Source organism: Rattus norvegicus, chromosome 5 (assembly GCF_036323735.1).
Source record: "Rattus norvegicus strain BN/NHsdMcwi chromosome 5, GRCr8, whole genome shotgun sequence".
Lineage (NCBI taxonomy): Eukaryota > Metazoa > Chordata > Mammalia > Rodentia > Muridae > Rattus > Rattus norvegicus.
In genome coordinates, this window is record NC_086023.1 from 156624356 (window position 1) to 156641980 (window position 17625).

Genomic DNA, 17625 nt, shown 5'->3' on the forward strand with positions numbered 1-17625 from the left:
TCGGGCTTCCTGTTTCTCATTTATTTAAGACCTCCTTACAATTTCCAAAGAGATGATACAAAAGCAACAGACTTGGTTTCAAACACATAAACAGTGGCTGGAGTTGAAAGCGTTGCTGATGGCACTGTCACAGGACGTCAGCGCACTCCAGGGCACTTCAGTATTCCTGAGGAATAAATGAGGCTTCTCTTTTCTCCCGCTGGGATGTTCTCAGCATAAGTCACTGCTCCTATGAAGCAAGGACATTCGGTTACAACAGGCAGGCGACGTTCTCATACCACGGGCTGCAGCCTCAGGCAAATCCCAGGACCCATGGCTCCAAACACTGCACACTTCCTGCCCCCATCTTTTCACAAGCAGAGGCTCCCAGTCTGAGAGGGAGAAGACCAGAAAGGGCAGCCATGGGCAGTCAGTTCTGACCCAGGAGGGTGCAGGTGAGCGCCCAGCTGACGCAGCAGCTGCTAACTCTGGTCACTGGCAGCCCCTCACCCCTGTAAGACTCTTCCCCTCCACTGTGTGAGGATGCAGCACCTCTCCCACAATCCACTGGGAAGGGAGGAAGAAAGATGATGAAGATAGCCCCCAGGGAGGCACACAGGACCTGGCCAGCGTTTGCCCAGCAGTTATCACAATACAGCCATCCCACATAAGCCTCCAGTGGGATTTGGTTCCTAGGCAGAGACGGATGACAACATCCAGGCACAGACTCAAGTCCAAATGAAGTTACAAGGCCATTTTAGAGCAGCATGTGCATGGCTGTAGGAAATGTAAGACTTTCCACAGTACCTCCCAGCCATTAACCATCTCATAGCAGAATCACCTCTGATCCGTCCTCCAGCACAACTCAGCTTGGAACACTGGAAACACAACAATGCAAAGTCCCAAGGCTCTGCCTGCTCCTTGCTGCCCACCCTCAGCCAAGCTCTGCTGCCAGGAAGACACAGCAGTGGAGCAGCCTGCCACCAGGTCGCAGCGGTTGGCTTCTTGCACTGACATCAGGCAGAAGCACTGAATGTTCTTACAGAGGACTCTGGTGCAACGCCCACACGGTGGCTCACAAGCATCTATATCTCCGTCCCAGGGAACCTCATCCACTTCTTCTGGCCTCTATGGGTACCAGCATGCACATGGTACACAGACATATATGCAAAACTCGTAAAATAAACATAAACATAAAACAATAAAATTAGTAAAAATTTTAGAGAATTCGGTCAAGGGAAAGCCATCAATTCTGTACTTACTTTGACATATTTTCCATGTAGAAGATATGGAGCCTGAAAGTCATGCTGACAGTTGGAGTAGGCCATCCCCAGTCCCACGCCAGAACCAAAGGCTAATGGCCACTTTCTTCCTATTGAGCAGAAGAAGAGAAATCCCAACAGGGAATTGGTAAGGGCAGATAAAGCCTCCGCCCCATGAGTGCTCACAAATCCTCAGCGGACACTGTACTGCTAACATGTGACAGGCCAGCATGCAACACGATAATGAAGCACATTTATTAGGTGCCCAGGCTGCTACATTTGATGCAAACAGCCCAGCCTGTCATTTGTGCACCTCAACTATAGTTTCTTAGCCTTGTCAGAAGGGGTATCTACTGGTCAGGTGCTTGAATTGTTTAATTATTAATTTCACCAACATTCACAAACTTTGGTTACACACAGTAAACCATGGAGCTCACTCACATCCACAATTCTCTAGTTCTAGTCCTTGTCAGTTCTTCATGGAAAGAGGTCAAGGTGACCTGTTTGGCTTCTAGTCAATACTCAGACTTCAGGTTTTCCCAAGAAGGGAACCTGCTTGACATTGCTTAGACTCTCGGGAAGAAGCAGGGACATTTCTGGCCCACTTGCTGTTACTGCCAGCAAGCCACATCTCCAGGTCACTTTAGAAATATGTGGCCATGCAGCCTGGCCAGCATGAAATGGAGGCTTTTGAAAGGATGTCATGTTTAAGACACCAGACAACCCTGACTCATTGCCTCCAGGGAACTCTGGAGATGTCCAACTCATGCACACTTCATCCACATGCTCCCTCTAGCTCATTCTACAGCGGACAGGTTGGCAGGGTTTGCACACAGACAGTATAGTGAGGAACCAGTCAAAATCACTTACTCTTAAAGAAGGTGAGGGAGAAAACCATTCCTAATCCAAAACCAGTACCTGCAAAAATGGAAAACTGTGTTAGAGTACAGCTCCAGCGAGCCCCAAACAAATGCTGAACTGAGATCTCTTCCAAATGAACAATACAGACCAGGCAGATAACTTGGGAGTTTGTGGTCTGGGTTGCTAACCTTTCTTACTGTCAGGGATACAGCAGAAGCCTTCTGTCTCGCTGCTCACAAAGGAAATGAGAAACTCGATTCCCTATCATTTGTCTTGGGAGTGTTACGGGGTGGGAGTGCGGATGGAGAGCCTAAGGTATTTATTGCTCTAGACTTTCTGCACCTCCGACCAGCAGCCTCCTACTTCAGGGACTCACTGAGTAGCCCACCTTGTCACGCTGGTTCTCAAGGTGATAGGCACCATTTTTTGAGGTGGAAGAAATGATCTAGAGAACAATTCCAACAGGCCAGGGGTTGTCCTGTCACACAAGTCAGTGACAGAGAGGGAGAAGCGCTGCCCTCTCCCAGAGCTGAGGATCCTACCCCAGCCCTCACACGTGGCAGGCAAAGGCTCTAGTATGGAGCTACAGCCCCAGCCATGGTAATGCCTCACTCTGAACCTCAGCTTGGAAAAAGTTCTGACTTTTAGGATAAATTGAGTCAGAATTTATAAAACCCTAGTTTGGGACAACATTAGAATCTCTGCTTAGCCACATAACTTACACTGTTATTTAGTTGTTTTCTTTTAAGAGAGAAAAGGACACAGCACATGTGTGCATGAACTGAAGCCCACCTTAATAACAGTGTTGTGTGATCAATGCAGGCACTAGTTGTGTCTTCCCATAAAGTGAATGGAAAATGTCCACAGCCCCATTTTATAAGGAACTGCCCCAGGTTATCTACTGACATGATCCTCACTTGTACATAAACTTAAATGAATTTACTTCTCCACTACAGCCAAGCTCTGGCTGTCTTCTTTTTCAGACCTGCAGACCAACATGCTCAGCTCATCCGATGCTGTTTTGGTTTTGAGACAGAGTCTGACTCTGTAGCCCAGGATGTCCTCTAATTCTCAATCCTCCTACCTAGTCCTGCTGGGATTACAGCCGCACTATCTTACCAGGCCCAGATACTCTGATGCTCTGTTATGTCTGCTCCATGACCCAGCAGAGCCTTGGTCCAACCTTTCTATGAGTATGAGTAAGCCACATAAAGTACCAGTTCTTATCTTGCTACAAGCTTGTGCTGCCGAAATCTAAGTTTTGTTGCTGTTTTGCTCTGTGAAGCAGCCAGCGCCCTGCAGAACAGCCCTGGCTAGCATGGTACTTTGGAATCCAGCATGGCCTCAGTGTCTCAAGTGCTAGGATCATAGGTGCTCACACACCCAGCTTTGTGTGGCTGGGATTCTAAGTTTCTTCTTACTGGGCTAGGGATATGGCTTGGTGGTACAGTACCTACCTCACAGGCCCTATGCTCAGTTTCCAGAATATCACATACATACACAGAAACATCAAGGAAGGGAGAGAATTCTCTAGGTAGTGCAATACAACACCTCAGAATATTCCTCAAGCAAGCTAACTTTTCTGTTCTGTAGACAGAACCCTCAGTGTGGGCAATCATGGTGTGTGGCTTTGACCCTGTAACTCTCTTGTCACTCATGCAGTCTAGATGGCGTTAGAGTTAATAAAGTATATAGCTACTTATACAAAATGGTTCCTGTTTATTATTAACTTACTTTAATAATAAACTCTGTGTGTGGCGTGTGTGTGTGTGTGTGTGTGTGTGTGTGTGTGTGTGTGTTTGCATTCATGTGTGCAGGCCAGAGAACTATCTCAGGTGTTGTTCTTTTTTTTTTTTTTTTTTTTTCCCGGAGCTGAGGACCGAACCCAGGGCCTTGCGCTTGCTAGGCAAGCGCTCTACCACTGAGCTAAATCCCCAACCCCAGGTGTTGTTCTTAAGAACCATCAACTTTTTGTATTTTCAGAGACGGCCTCTTACTAGCCTAGAGCTCAGACCCCAGAGAGCCCAAGGGATTCACCCAACGTCAATCTCTCCCTGCTGGGATACAACACGCCTCCAAAGCTGGGCTTTTCTTTCTTTTTAATGTGGGTTCTTAAACTTGAGGTTCAGTTCTCATGGCAGGTACTTTATCAACTGAGTCATCTCCCTGGTCCTCGGGGAAATTATTTAGTGTTTTTTTGTGGGAGAGAAGCAGAAACAGGGTCTCACTATATAGTCCTGCCTAGCCTGGAATCACTATGTAGACAAGGCCGGCCTCTGCTTCCTCTGCTGGAATTAAAGACATGCACCACCCTGTTCAGCAGGTTTTCCATCATTCTATCACATACAGGACCATGATGTGTTTCTTTCATAGACAGACAGGTACATAACATGTGGTCAATGACAGACTACATGTGTGGTGGGACCACAGATTTCCTGGGGTTGAAACGGGAACCATCAGTGGAAGAAGAGAACAGAGAAAGGCAAGTGCATAAGGAAAAGCCCAGAGAATTTCTAATGAAGGGCCTAGCAGATGCTTTTGGAGACTGAACAAGCTCTGTGCAGAGCTAAGCAGGACACCACACCAAGAGGTTTTGTTACCAGAGAGGAATGTTCACGGTGCATCCTCTGCCACAAACAAAACTGGGGAGGAAAGCAGGGAGCGAAACAAAACAAAGCACCCTGGCTGGTTCAGAAGAGGATGCCTCAAGCCACAGTGCCATCACTGTCATCGAAGGAGGGGACAGCTCTGTGTGCTTTACTGCAGCTGACCTTCCAGCGGGATGTGATGTGGAGCTGGAAGAAGGTGTTATGAATGATTCTGACCAGAGGATTAAATGCAGGCCTAGGACACTGCATGTGTGCATGTGGGAGTGCGGGTAGGGTAAAATTTTAGCAAAAAAAAAAAAAAAAAAAGGAATTTAATGTAAAAAATTAAAAATAGACTATGAATATAAAAGAAATACCATAAAATGTGTTTATATATCAATCTAAATGCAGCTACAAAAGAATAAAAAGTTTGCCAGGAATGGTGGCCATGCCTGTAATTCCAACAGAGGCAGGAGCTCTGTGAGCTCAGCCCAGTCAGGTCTACATACTGACTTCCAGCCAGCCAGGGCTGCATGGTGAGTTTGTACGCTGTATTCATATTATTTCCAGCCACACTGACCTCTACAGTATATACTCAATAAGCCTGTTTTCTTCCAAAAAACAAACACAAAAAAACACCAAGATAAGACGAGCTAAGGTTAATTTATTGTTGATGAAAAACATTTAAAGTGCATAACCAGTCGGTAATGACGCACGCTTTAACCCCAGCACTTGAAAGGCGGATCTGAGTTCAGGGCCAGGTTTGAGAACAGCCAGGGTTACACAGAGAGACCCTGTCTTGAAAAACTAACCCAACAACAGCAAATCCCAAGTGCAGTCTGAGTACGCCATGCCCGTGATGTCTGTCTGCAGTGACAGTGCAGGTGTCAGACGAGCTCACATGCTATGCTTGTTACCTGTGTTTTCACAATGCTATTAAGCTCCAGTGGCTATGGACACAGACTCTTGCCACTGTGTCAGAGCCACCAGAACATTCAGTATGTAAGTAATGTGTTGCAGGTTTGCAGCACCAAAGCAAGCACCATGACTTGCCTATCTGTGTGTGCAGACCTACCCTGTTGAGTACCCTGTCTAGCGCTCAGTACAAAGCAGGATAAACAATGAGAGCGCCCAAGGAAAAGGTCAAGTCTGTGAGTACAGCTGCACAGCTGACACACACTGAACTCATGGTCAGCCTATACATGTGAATTTTAACTAAAATCAACCATGGCCCTGTCCAACAGAGCCTGTGCTATGAACTAGTTTGGTACCAAACTTAAAATTCAGTATCTAAAAATCAGTAATGCCATCCCAATTTTCACTTTAAAAAGTCTTGGGAAAATAGTTTGCCAAAGTTGGTCTGGTAAGTAGTCAACTGAGGTTGGCAAAATGAAAAGGAAAGTGAATTACCTTTGACCGCTACCCAGGCCCTCCTTTCCAAGAGAAGTCTTCATTTTACTTTATGGTAGGACTATTCTGCCTGCAGGTATGTCTATATACTATGTGGCTGCCTAGTGACCATGGAGGCCGGAAGAGGCTGCTGGATCCTCCGGAAGTGAAGTTATAGACGGCTGTAAGATGCCGTGTGGGTGGGAATTGAACTTGAACAATCAACCCTGCCTCCACCCCAACCCTGCAGGAAGAATAGAGAGCCAGTGCTCTTAACTACTGAGCCGCTTCTCCAGTCCAAGACCATTTGTTTCATATCAAACCTTTTTGGGTATGCTAGTACGATCCAATAGTCCCAGTGCGTGGGAAAGGGAGGGAACAGGATCAGAAGGAGTTCAAGGCCATCCTTACTTACACAGCAAGCTCAACACAAGCCTAAGCTACATGAGACCCTGCCTCAAAAACTAGAACTCTATGGAGCATGCCTGTGCTTTTCAGATGTGGAAAATAACTTGCCAGAACAACCTATGACTTATAAAGTAGTCCGGTGGGCCCAATCCTGCCAGTCTCATTATGCCACTGTCCCCAGGATATCCAGAAACCAGATTCTCCTCTATTCTCAGCCCACCGATACACCTTCCATAGGAAACTGGGGTGTTCCTACTCCTAGGAGTGAAGATACAGTTCAACAGGAGCCAAGCTCTCCAAGCAACAGCCCAGAGCGCTAGGCAGCCAGGCTAGTAACAAGGAGGACTTGCTTAGGGTCCTTCCCAGACTAACCCTACCACACATAACACAGACTAGTCTACCTGGCAGGACTGTGGAATTTTAGAGGCCTAACACCACTGCCGTCACTACACCAAGCCATAGCTTTCTTGGCTTACAAAATGGCAGGAGGTTTGGTTTCAAGGCAACTTGCCTCATCCCTTGCAGCTGCAGAGTGAGTAAGAAGCAGCAGACTGGTCCTAGAGCATGAGGTAAAGGGTTTGGACTGGCTCACAGAGGGAAGTCAGTGAAGCAGGTCAACTACAACCAGGGAGAGCTTTTGCATGTCTCCAGCTGGAGGCAAGTTTTTGGCAAAGGAATCAAAATCCCAGAGGAAACTATTGTGACATTTTTCTTGTCCCGTTGACTGCAGGCCTGCTCTTACATTTTTCCCAAAGCAAGCAAGCTCTCAGATGCTAGCCGCTTCCTAGCATCAGACTGTAAGTGATGCTCGGCCCATTGCTATCAGCAATCAAAAGATGAGCCACGCCCACACCAACCAAGGACAGCCATCAAGAGTTCAGTTTAGGAACCCAGCTAGCCAGCTCCTGCCAACTGCACTTTTCTGAAAGTATGACTGAGCTCAAAGCCCCAGGCTGATCGGCCAAACCCAGTTCTCAAGGAACCTTCTCTGAGGTCTTAATTACACTAGGGCTGCTACACTTTTAATTCCTAACAGCAACTCCACCCTCCATCTCTGCATTGTTGACACAAACAAGACTACTCTGTCAAGAAAAGGGCTCATATCTGCCTCACCTGTAACAGTGCACATGTAGTCAGAGATGCCAACAGTGGAATGCTGAGCTCTTCCGCGTCAAGCCCTCGCTCGCTCTCTCGCTCTCTCGATCCTCGGTTCTTTGAAAGGCAGCTCGCTGCTTCAAAGACAGTCCCACCTGGCCTGGGGACAGCTCTGCAGCTGCTCCCACTCAAGACCGGCACCTCTAGGCCAGGTTTAACTTTACAACAATAAGACAGGAAAGGTTTGCCTTACAGTAAAAACAAAGCCGTGCAGAGAAGCTTCCCTGCCTTCGGCCACTTCTTGTTGTTGCATGACAAGCTCTTCTGGAAGAAAAGCCAAGGGGAAAGGTACAAAGCATTTTTCACCTCCCCTGAAAGCAAACATTTAACTACGAATGCAGTTTATATAACTTTGCCTCCCCGCTCACTGCTCTCAAAAGCCCATGCTGTCTGAAATAACAAAGAACCCTCAGGTACAGAGTGTGGTTTATCAGCACACATCTCTGCACGCATGGCAAAGTCCAGTCGTCAGGGACAGAGGGACAAGGGGAAACAACACATGAGTCTTATGGAACCGACCTTAGGCCCAGAGCCCATGCTTTCTGCAGCCATTTCTTTTAGAGAGGAAAAGAACTGCACAGATCCTTTCAAAGACATTATTTCAATTATTCTAACCATGCAAGCTGGTGCTCATTTGCTGCCCCAGAGGGTGTCAGTAATTGGCAAAGAAACAATTTTTTGGGAGTGGAGCAGTTCCTTAGCTGGTCATTTGGTATCTTTAAAATTTTGTTTTATTTTTTAAAAAGGATTTATTTATTTTATATGAGTACACTGTGCTGTCTTCAGACACACCAGAAGAGGGCATCGGATCCCATTACAGATGGTTGTGAGCCACCATGTGGTTGCTGGGAATTGAACTCAGGACCTCTGGAAGAGCAGTCAGCATTCCCAACCTCTGAGCCATCTCTCCAGCCTCTTGGTACTGGTTTTTAAATTATTATTACATTTATTTGTGTGTGTGTGTGTGTGTGTGTGTGTGTGTGTGTGTGTGTGTAAGAGTGTGTGTGTGTGTCTGTGTGTGCATGTGGAACTGGCTCTCCCTGGTAATCGTTAGAGCCTAGGGATGAAGCTCAAGTACCTTTACCAGCTACGAACTTGCTGGCTCCTCTGACACTGGTTGCCTGTTTGTTTTGTTAACATACAGATTCTATGGTTTATTTTGTGTGTAAGGGTGTCTTGCCTTTGTTTGTGTATGTGCATCAAGTGTGTGCCTGGTATCCATGGAGATCAGAAGAGGGCATCAGATTCTTTGAGGTTACACAGACTGAACCACCGTAAGTAGGTGCTAAGGAATGGAACCCAGATCCTTTGCAAGAGCAGTCAGTGCCACTGCTTAGTCACTGAGCCACCTCTCTAGCTCGACACAGATTTAAACAAAGATCAGAGAATGCAATTTCTAACAACAATGCATACAGTATGGCTTTATCTTGTGCCTACATGCATGCTGAAGATACTGGAGCAAACTCTGAAGGTCCAGACTGCACGCTGTAAGCCAACATGGGGTAGACACGGGGTGAAACCTTCAGACACAGAATCTGCTCCCAGGCTACAGATTAGGCACAAAGCCATGTCATCGTAGGTGACAGAAAACCCAGCCTGTAGGAATCCCCGAGCGGGCTTCATAAGCTGACTGCTGAACTCAGGGCAGAATGAGCTGAGCAAAGCAGGAGCCCATGGAGCCTACTGCAGAGGCTGAAACTGCATCATGCTTCCAATGAAGGACAAAACGTCCCGGAGAAAGAACAAAGTCATTCAGAAATTCCCTGTAGGACATTAAAAAGAAAAAGAAAAAAGAAAAAACACTGGTTGGGGGAGTCTGGAGAGATGGCTGAGCAGTTGAGTACTGGCTGTTCTTGCAAAGGACCCATATTTGATTCCCAGCACCCACATGGTGGCTCATGACCATTCATAACTCTAGTTCTAGGGAGTCCAATGCCCTCCTCTGATTTCTGCAGGCACCAAGCATGCTTGTGGTGCACAAACATACATTCACATAAAATAGTGAACCAAAGTAATAATATTTTATTGATGTTTATTAAAAACCACTGGGGGCTAAAGGTTGCTGGGAGGCTGAGAGAACAAGGGGACCCAGGTGTTTAAGGCCAGGCCATACAACACAGTAAAATCATCTTGGTCACATGCTGGAGGTGGGGGCTGTCACAGATTCTTTTTATTTACCAACAACAAAAAAGCTTTTTGGTTGGTTGGCTGGTTGGTTGGTTGGTTGGTTGGTTGGTTGGTTGGTTGGTTTTGGGAGTGGGGTGGTGTTAAGACATGGTTTCTCTGTGTAGCCCTGGCTATCCTGGTACTCACTCTGTAGACCAGGTTAGCCTCAAACTCAGAGACCAGGATGCCTCTGCCTCCTGAGTAGTGGATTACAGGTATGTGCCACCAGTGTTCAGTCTCACAAAAAAGTCTTAAAATAACCATTTACTAAGCTTTCACACTCTAGTGTACATTTAACATTTTAAAAAAGGATTTACTATTCATAAGCCTGAACCAGCATAGTTATCAGGGCTAAAACTTGATCTGTATCTAAAAATTAAAACTAGAAAGCGGGCTGGAGAGATGACTCAGAGGTTAAGAGCACTGACTGCTCTTCCAGAGGTCCTGAGTTCAAATCCCAGGTGGCTCACAACCATCTGTAAAGAGATCCAATGCCCTCTTCTGGTGTGGATGAAGACAGTGTACTTACAATAAATACATCTTTTTAAAAAAGGGGGGGGGGCCTGGAGATATGGCTCAACGGTTAAGGGCACTGACTGCTCTTTTTAGAGGTCTTGAGATCAAATCCCAGCAACCACATGGTGGCTCACAACCATCTGTAATGAGATCTGATCTGATGCCCTCTACTGGTGTGTCTGAAGACAGCGACAATGTACTTATATATAATAAATCTTTTTAAAAAATCTGCAAAAAAAAACCCAACAACAACAACAAAACAAAACAAAAAAAACAACTAGAAAGCAACCCCACTTGATTTTGTACAGCTCATATGGAATTATGAGGAAAACTCATGTACCATTCAACTGCTTATTATAAATGTGAAAAGGTACAGAAATCCCCCAGGCCTTACATTCTTAACTGCTGTGTGCCCAACAATGTCTGACAAAAAAGGCAAGAATTAAACACTGTAGGGCTACCCCCCTTACGGCAGCACCAAGGCCTCAGACAATCCCCAACTTTAGGTCAATGACTTTACCAGGACCAGCCCGACCTGCTCATCGACAGGGAAAGCACTCTGCCTCAGAGGGAGGGCTGCTGTACTGCAGCTCTGCTGCCTTTAGGGCTGCCTGGTGAAGAGTTCAGAGAGGTGCTAAGCTCTGTCACTGTCACTGTAGAACTCAAAGCTGTCAAAAGCATAATAGCTAATCTTCTTCCAGCCCAGCTCACCGACTCAGAGCAACTGTCCATATTTCAGTGGCATTAGCATCTGTTTGTATGAGCACATCTGCAGTGTGTGAGTGTGTGTACGAGTGCATGTACACAACCTTGTTATGTCACTCAGGCTGGCCTTGAACCCTCAATTTCTGGGATTATAGAATGTACATCACCGTACCCAATTCTTGTCATTAACAGAGAATCCCTTCAGCTTTATTGCACTAGATCATTTTGCTTTAAAATATAATAAAAATTTCCCTGGAATTGTCTGGTTTAATAAAACTACTTACACACTAAGTTGGACTAAAGCAAACTGACCTATTTATAACAGGCATGTTTTCCTGTCAATCACGTTTCTATCAATGACATTACACAGTCAAAAAGCATCTGTTACCACAGAACAAACAAGAGTGTGCTTTATAGAAAAGAACACTTGGGACTGACTTCAGTGAGAAACACATTTCCAAGAAACAATCCTGATTTATGAAAGATGATCTACCCCAACTTATGAGAGAGAGGAAAAAATAGTTGTCCGTGAGTTCTACACGGTGCTACTTAATCCTGATGCACACTCAGGCTGCCCCAAGTGTCCCAGGTAAATGCCAAGTCCTATGGAATAGCTAAGAAAAGATGCCAGTGCCAGAACAAAGACCAAACAATGGTGGCTGAGGCCGTGTGGATCGGCTTCTCAGGAGTCAGTCTTGCTTGAGCTCCTGAGGAAAAAGACTAAAGAGGTGTCTGTTTATGGGAGGTTGCTAGCGTATCTCAGGGGTTTTCGGTTAAATGTCAATCATGAGGGTTCTGATCAGGGCAGGCAGAGCAGACTTCAGAGAAGCATGGAGGGCGAGTGTGGAAGTCATTATGGAGCGTTCACTCGGAAGGGCTCTGAAGGCAGCACCTAAAGAGCACCTGAAAGCTACACAGCACTTAAGACGACGCAAGGCAAGAACACGGCTGTGACATTTACTGACATCAGTTAACCATTCCCATTCCCATGTGGAAACACTGGGGAAACGAGAAGTGCTCATTTGGTTATTAAAGGGAGACTGAAGTAAATAACAAACAATTATTATATAGAAACACATCAAATGCTCTCTCTTGCTCATGGGTGCGCCTCAGTTCTAACCTCAGCAGTGGTGAACTCTGCACTGCCTTCAAGCTTTACTCAACCTATCTCATAGGAAGACACGAGCAACTCGGGGTAAGTGACTCACTCAAGCACACACACCTGAAAAGGACAACTCAGACCCAGGCTGTATGACTGCACACATCCAGGAGGGCAGACGACACTCTGGGGAGGATGCCAAGTCATTCTACAGAAACAGTTCTGGGGCACAGGCATTTCTAAAGGCAGATTGAGTGAGTGAGTGAGTAAGAGAGAGAGAGAGAGAGAGAGAGAGACAGAGAGACAGAGAGACAGAGAGACTTTTCTTTTTTTTTTTTTTTTGGTTCTTTTTTTCGGAGCTGGGGACCGAACCCAGGGCCTTGCGCTTCCTAGGTAAGCGCTCTACCACTGAGCTAAATCCCCAGCCCCAGAGAGACTTTTCTTAAATATGACCAAGTTTTCAAAGCACTGGGCTGAAGAGATGGCTCAGAGGTTGAGAGTAACCGGCTGCTCTTCCAAGAGACCTGGATTCCATTCCCAGCACCCACAATCATCTGGTACTCCAGTCCCAGAGGGATCTAACTAATGCCCTCTTCTGGACTCTTCAGGCACTGCATACATGTGGTATACAGACATATAACCAGGCAGAACACCCATATACACAAAATAAAAGTTAAACATTTTCAAAATCTACACTGTGTTCAAGAACTGCACAGCGGCAGAGTGAAAAGCCCTCACGAGGTAGGGCTTATGTTCCTGGGTTTCCTCAATCTTTACAATAAACTTCTATCTATAGAAGCCTGATTTCAGAGAAGAGAAACGTGTCACAACAAGGTTCAATTCTTGCCCTCAGTAACACATGGGTAAACTAGCAAGTCTTTAACCATTATAATCAAGTTAGACTCAGTACAAGAGATTAACTCCTTTTAAATGCATTCAGGCCAGTAATTCAGGCATTTCCTTAATTATACAAACTTAATACCTACTGTGTGCTGTTCAAGGCTGTGGGAAATAACATCTTCACATAAGTGCACTTGGGGTTGGGGTGGGTAATGACCAGAAAGCAGAACTGTGAGGCACAATAGCAGAAGGAAAGAAAGGAGGTGAGAGCTGGCAGCCAGGAGCTCCCTGCTGCTACATTATGCAGCTGAGGAAAGAAAGAAAGCAAACCAGCCTTCGTGCCCACAGCCAAGGCCTCATGACCGACACCAGCTGAGCAATGGAGGAGCAGTAAAGGGCTCACAATGGGGGAAACGACCCAGCCCATCAGATGTGCACTGTATGCAGCTGACTCTGGCAGAATGAGGGCAGAGTCAAAAGTGTTATAAAGGAGGAGACAGTACTTAGGGGAGCCTACAGCAGACTTCAGAGTCCCTCCATAGTGTCAGGTTTGTTTTGAGGCACCACTCACTGGAGCTCAGGGCCTGAGCAGCTGGGTAAAGTCTCTCCCCTGGGCAACATGCAGCCCTTAGGTGCAGTCTTCAGCCTCTCTTCTCAGCACTGCAGTTTGTAAATTCTATCTGTCCCCTCCCATCCCATTACTCCAGGCTAAGCAAAGGTGGAGCCTGCTGCTACGGGCAGGCAATACAAGGAAGGCAAAGGCAGGCTTTGGTAGGTAGCACTTAAGATCCATCCAGAGTAGCTGCCGCCAATGTTTAGCTAAGGGATCCAGAGGGAAAGATGCAGCAGAAAGCCTCCTGAGCAAAGATTAATGGAGGTGGGAGAGGAACAAATGTTTCCTTAATAGATATTTAAAAAAAAAAATTCTTGTGTGTGGATGTTTGCGCACACTCACATTTATGAGTGTATGAGCTCGCAAGCTAGAAGAGGGCAGCAGATCCCCTGGAGCCATGGTTATAAGTGCCTGACCTGGGCTCCATCTGGGAAGCGAACTTGAATCCTCTGGGTTGGTTGGTTTGGTTTGGTTTTTTGAGGCAGGGTTTCTCTGTGTATCCGTGGTGTACTGGGATTAAAGGCATGGGCCATCACCGCCCAGCTAAACTTGGGTCTTCTGTAAGAGCAATACATGCTTTTAACAACAGAGCCTTCTCTCCAGCCCCAGGACAGATGGTTTTTGGCATGAATCAATGTTTTTGAACTTAAGACACACAGAAGTGGGGGCTGGGGATTTAGCTCAGTGGTAGAGCGCTTGCCTAGGAAGCACAAGGCCCTGGGTTCGGTCCCCAGCTCCGAAAAAAAAGAACAAAAAAAAAAAAAAAAAAAAAAAAAAAGACACACATAAGTGTTTGCAAAGGTGCTGGATGGATCTGCCTGAATTTCACGGCTTCTGGGAGCAGCAACCTTTTCTTGTTCAAATCTGCCAGACTGTAAGGTGAGGTAGCACCAGCAGCAGCTTGTCCTCTCGCAGAGCTCTGACGACCTTAACTGTGCAGCACAACAAGCATCAGAACAAGCCTCTCCAACCAAGAATCCAAGAACTTAGTTCTCATAAACTAAGTGAATGGGAATATATCTGACATAGGAGTTATGAGCAGACCTAAAATTTGAAATTGTACTTAGAATACAGTTTCTTGTACAAAGCTAAAGTTGGTGGCATTTACTCTGATATGTAGACTATCATCTGAATGATGACAAGAAGCTGGCCATTTTCCAGGACAAGCCTTTCCATTGAGTGAGGATGGAGCTCAGTCACCTTCGTCAGGTTCAAACCTATCAACGAGGAAGCCTGAGCAGCAGATTTGTGCAGGTTCTGACAGACGGAGAGGAGGGGGAGAGGAAGAAATGTGACCACCATTATGTCAGCACACTGCAAAACCAACATACAAGTCTAGGCATTCTGACTTAGGTTAGACAGCCAACATTAAAGTCTGCACTTGGGGCCAATTTCTTCCAAACTCAACTATGAACCAGTTTCATTCTCCTACCATAAAGGAAGGGCTCTGGAAGGACTATACAATTTTACACAATTCACCATGCCACCCTACCTCTGACCTCCACACACAAGACATGGCATAGACAAATGGGGACACACACACACACACACCCCACACAGTAAAGCTTTAAAAGTTCCTATATCTGTACACACCTGTGCAGCCATCAGTAAGATCAACAAATACCACCATCACCTGTACCCTCTATGTTCCATTCCTCCCTTTCCCCTTAGCCTCCTGAAATCATTTACCTACCTCCTTTCACTAGCATATACTTTCTAGGATTTTGTACACAACCGGAATTGTGACGCCACAGACCAGCAGTGGGTTCGTTCCCATTGCTGAGGTGCTGGTGTAAAGCTAGTCCACGGCTGTTGGTTCACTATCAACAGCAGGTAGACATCTGAGTTGTTCCTGTGTGGCCTTGTTCTCATTTCTCTTAGCTACACCATTTTGGAAGAAACCCCTGAAGCTCAGGCCAGGTACTCCTACCTGCTCACATTTCCAGCCATGGTGTACAGCGTCATAGCCAGATCCAGGTATCAGTGACACTATCGCCTAACTTGTAAAGCTCCACAATTTTAATGGCTTTTCAGAGTACCTCATATTCTTACCACGAGTTTCCCTGGACAGCTGGTAGAGCTGTCCTTTCCTGTAGTTACCGTGAGAAAAACTCCCTTTCAAACGCCTTACCATAGTTCTTACAATTCAGAGCTCCCGTGTGCTGAAAACAAGTCCTCTGTCAGCTACATGCACTGTTAAGACTCCCCAACATTGAAAAAGAAAAAGAGGGTTGGGGATTTAGCTCAGTGGTAGAGCGCTTGCCTAGCAAGCGCAAGGCCCTGGGTTTGGTCCCCAGCTCCGGAAAAAAAAAAAAAAAAGAAAAGAAAAAGAAAAAGAGCTGCGTGTTTGTGGTGCACACCTTTAATACTAGTTGAGAGGCAGGTGGGTCTCTGAATTCGGTCTACAGATCGAGTTCCAGGACAGCCAGGGCTACACAGTGAACCCCTATTTTGAAAAACAGAAATGAAAACAACAACAAAAAAAAATCCCAATGGTGTCTATGGTGTCTTCAGAAGTCAGTTTTACAGTTGAGCAATCCCAGTGTGTCTTCTCTGCAAGCACGGCTGTTTGTGTCCTAGCCGTCTCCAGCCCCAGTCACATTTTCTGGTCTGTTTCCTTCTGAAGGTTTTGCGGCTGCAGCTTTTACACTCAGATCTGGTCCATTCTGTCTCTGTGTGGACACAGCTGTTCCTGTAGTTTGTTGAAAAAGATTTCCTTCTCCCCATTAAACTGTGTGTCATAAATGAACTGGCCACACATTCTCGGGCCTATTTTGGACTCCGTACTATTCTATGTGTATATCTTTCCTCCAATACTGCCCTGCTTTGTACTAGGGTAATGTAAGTCCCCAGTTCTGTTCTTGTTTTAAAAAAAAAAAAAAAGTTTTTTTGCTAACATCTGGAATCCCAGTATTTGGGGGGTCAGTGCTAGGAAGATCATTCCAAGTTCAAGGCCAGCCTGGACTACAGTAAAACTGTCTAAAAACAAAGCAATCCCCTCTGTGAATTTATACTGCTTATAACTTGCACAGATTTTTTCTTCATTTTATTTATTTATTTTAATGAGTGTTTTGCCTACATGCACGTATGTTCACCACATGCATCCCTGGCGCCCAGTGAGGTCAGAGGAAGGCACTGGGTCCCTGTAACTACAGTTATAGATGGCTGTGAACCCGCGATGTGGGAACTGGGAATCAAATCCAGATCTCCTGTGGGAGTAACCACTGAGCCATCTCTCCGGCCCCTTGTGGGGTTTACGATCAGGAGGTAGCTCAGTAGTACAGCAGAAGCCACATACACCATCACCTAAAGTTAGATCACAGCATCAAAACCAAACCAACCAAGTCAGCCTCTTTGCTTCTATGCAAGCTTTAAACAGTATTTCTCTTGCTAGAAAAACAAACAACAAGAAATGAGGCAGGAAAATGTCTGTGAGCAGGAGGCCAGAATGACACACAGGCTAGGACCACCTCTTTAAGAACAAAGTATCAATTTCTCTAATGAATTTCTCATTAAGAAAAACGAATCAAACTAAGAAGCCAGGTAAAGTGTCTGCATACCGAGCATGGCAACACTGAGCAGTTGTTAATGTTAGCTGCTGTCTCTTCCCTCCCTGGGACTCAGGCTCCAATGGAGCGATGCCCTAACATGTCACTAGGAGGTCAATAGCCACAGTAAAAATATTACCACACCAAGCAACTTCTATAAGTAAATATTTAAATTTTTACTTGGACTCAATCCTAAAATGCACTTGCCAAAGAAAGCAATTCAATATATTTACTAATAAACTGTTGCAGACCACATTTCAGGAAAGTATAAAACCACAGCAGAACAAAATTTAAATGTTTCCAAGTCCCATATATTGCCTAATTACATTATTCTGTAATGCCTGCAGGACATTCTTCTCCAGCAAGATCACAATATCTGTTATTTACACTGCTCCAAATAGGGGGAAAAGTTTGCTCATATTGTTTTGAAAAAAACACAAACAAAACATGACTACCAATTCAACAATTAACGTGGACTAACTTGAGACCTCAACTA

At 45.7% G+C, this 17625-nt stretch overlaps 1 protein-coding gene across 1 annotated transcript in view; it reads right to left on the reverse strand.

Moving 5' to 3' along the window:
* Micos10 (mitochondrial contact site and cristae organizing system subunit 10) overlaps positions 1–17625 on the reverse strand; it is a 26276-nt gene continuing 8651 nt past the window's right edge. Inside the window, exons 2-4 of the mRNA NM_001173556.1 lie at positions 2112–2159; positions 1242–1351; positions 1–229 (exon numbers count right to left, since the gene is read on the reverse strand). Of these exons, the coding sequence (NP_001167027.1) occupies positions 221–229; positions 1242–1351; positions 2112–2159 (167 nt within the window). The 3' untranslated portion in view covers positions 1–220. The remainder of the gene's footprint in view (positions 230–1241; positions 1352–2111; positions 2160–17625) is intronic.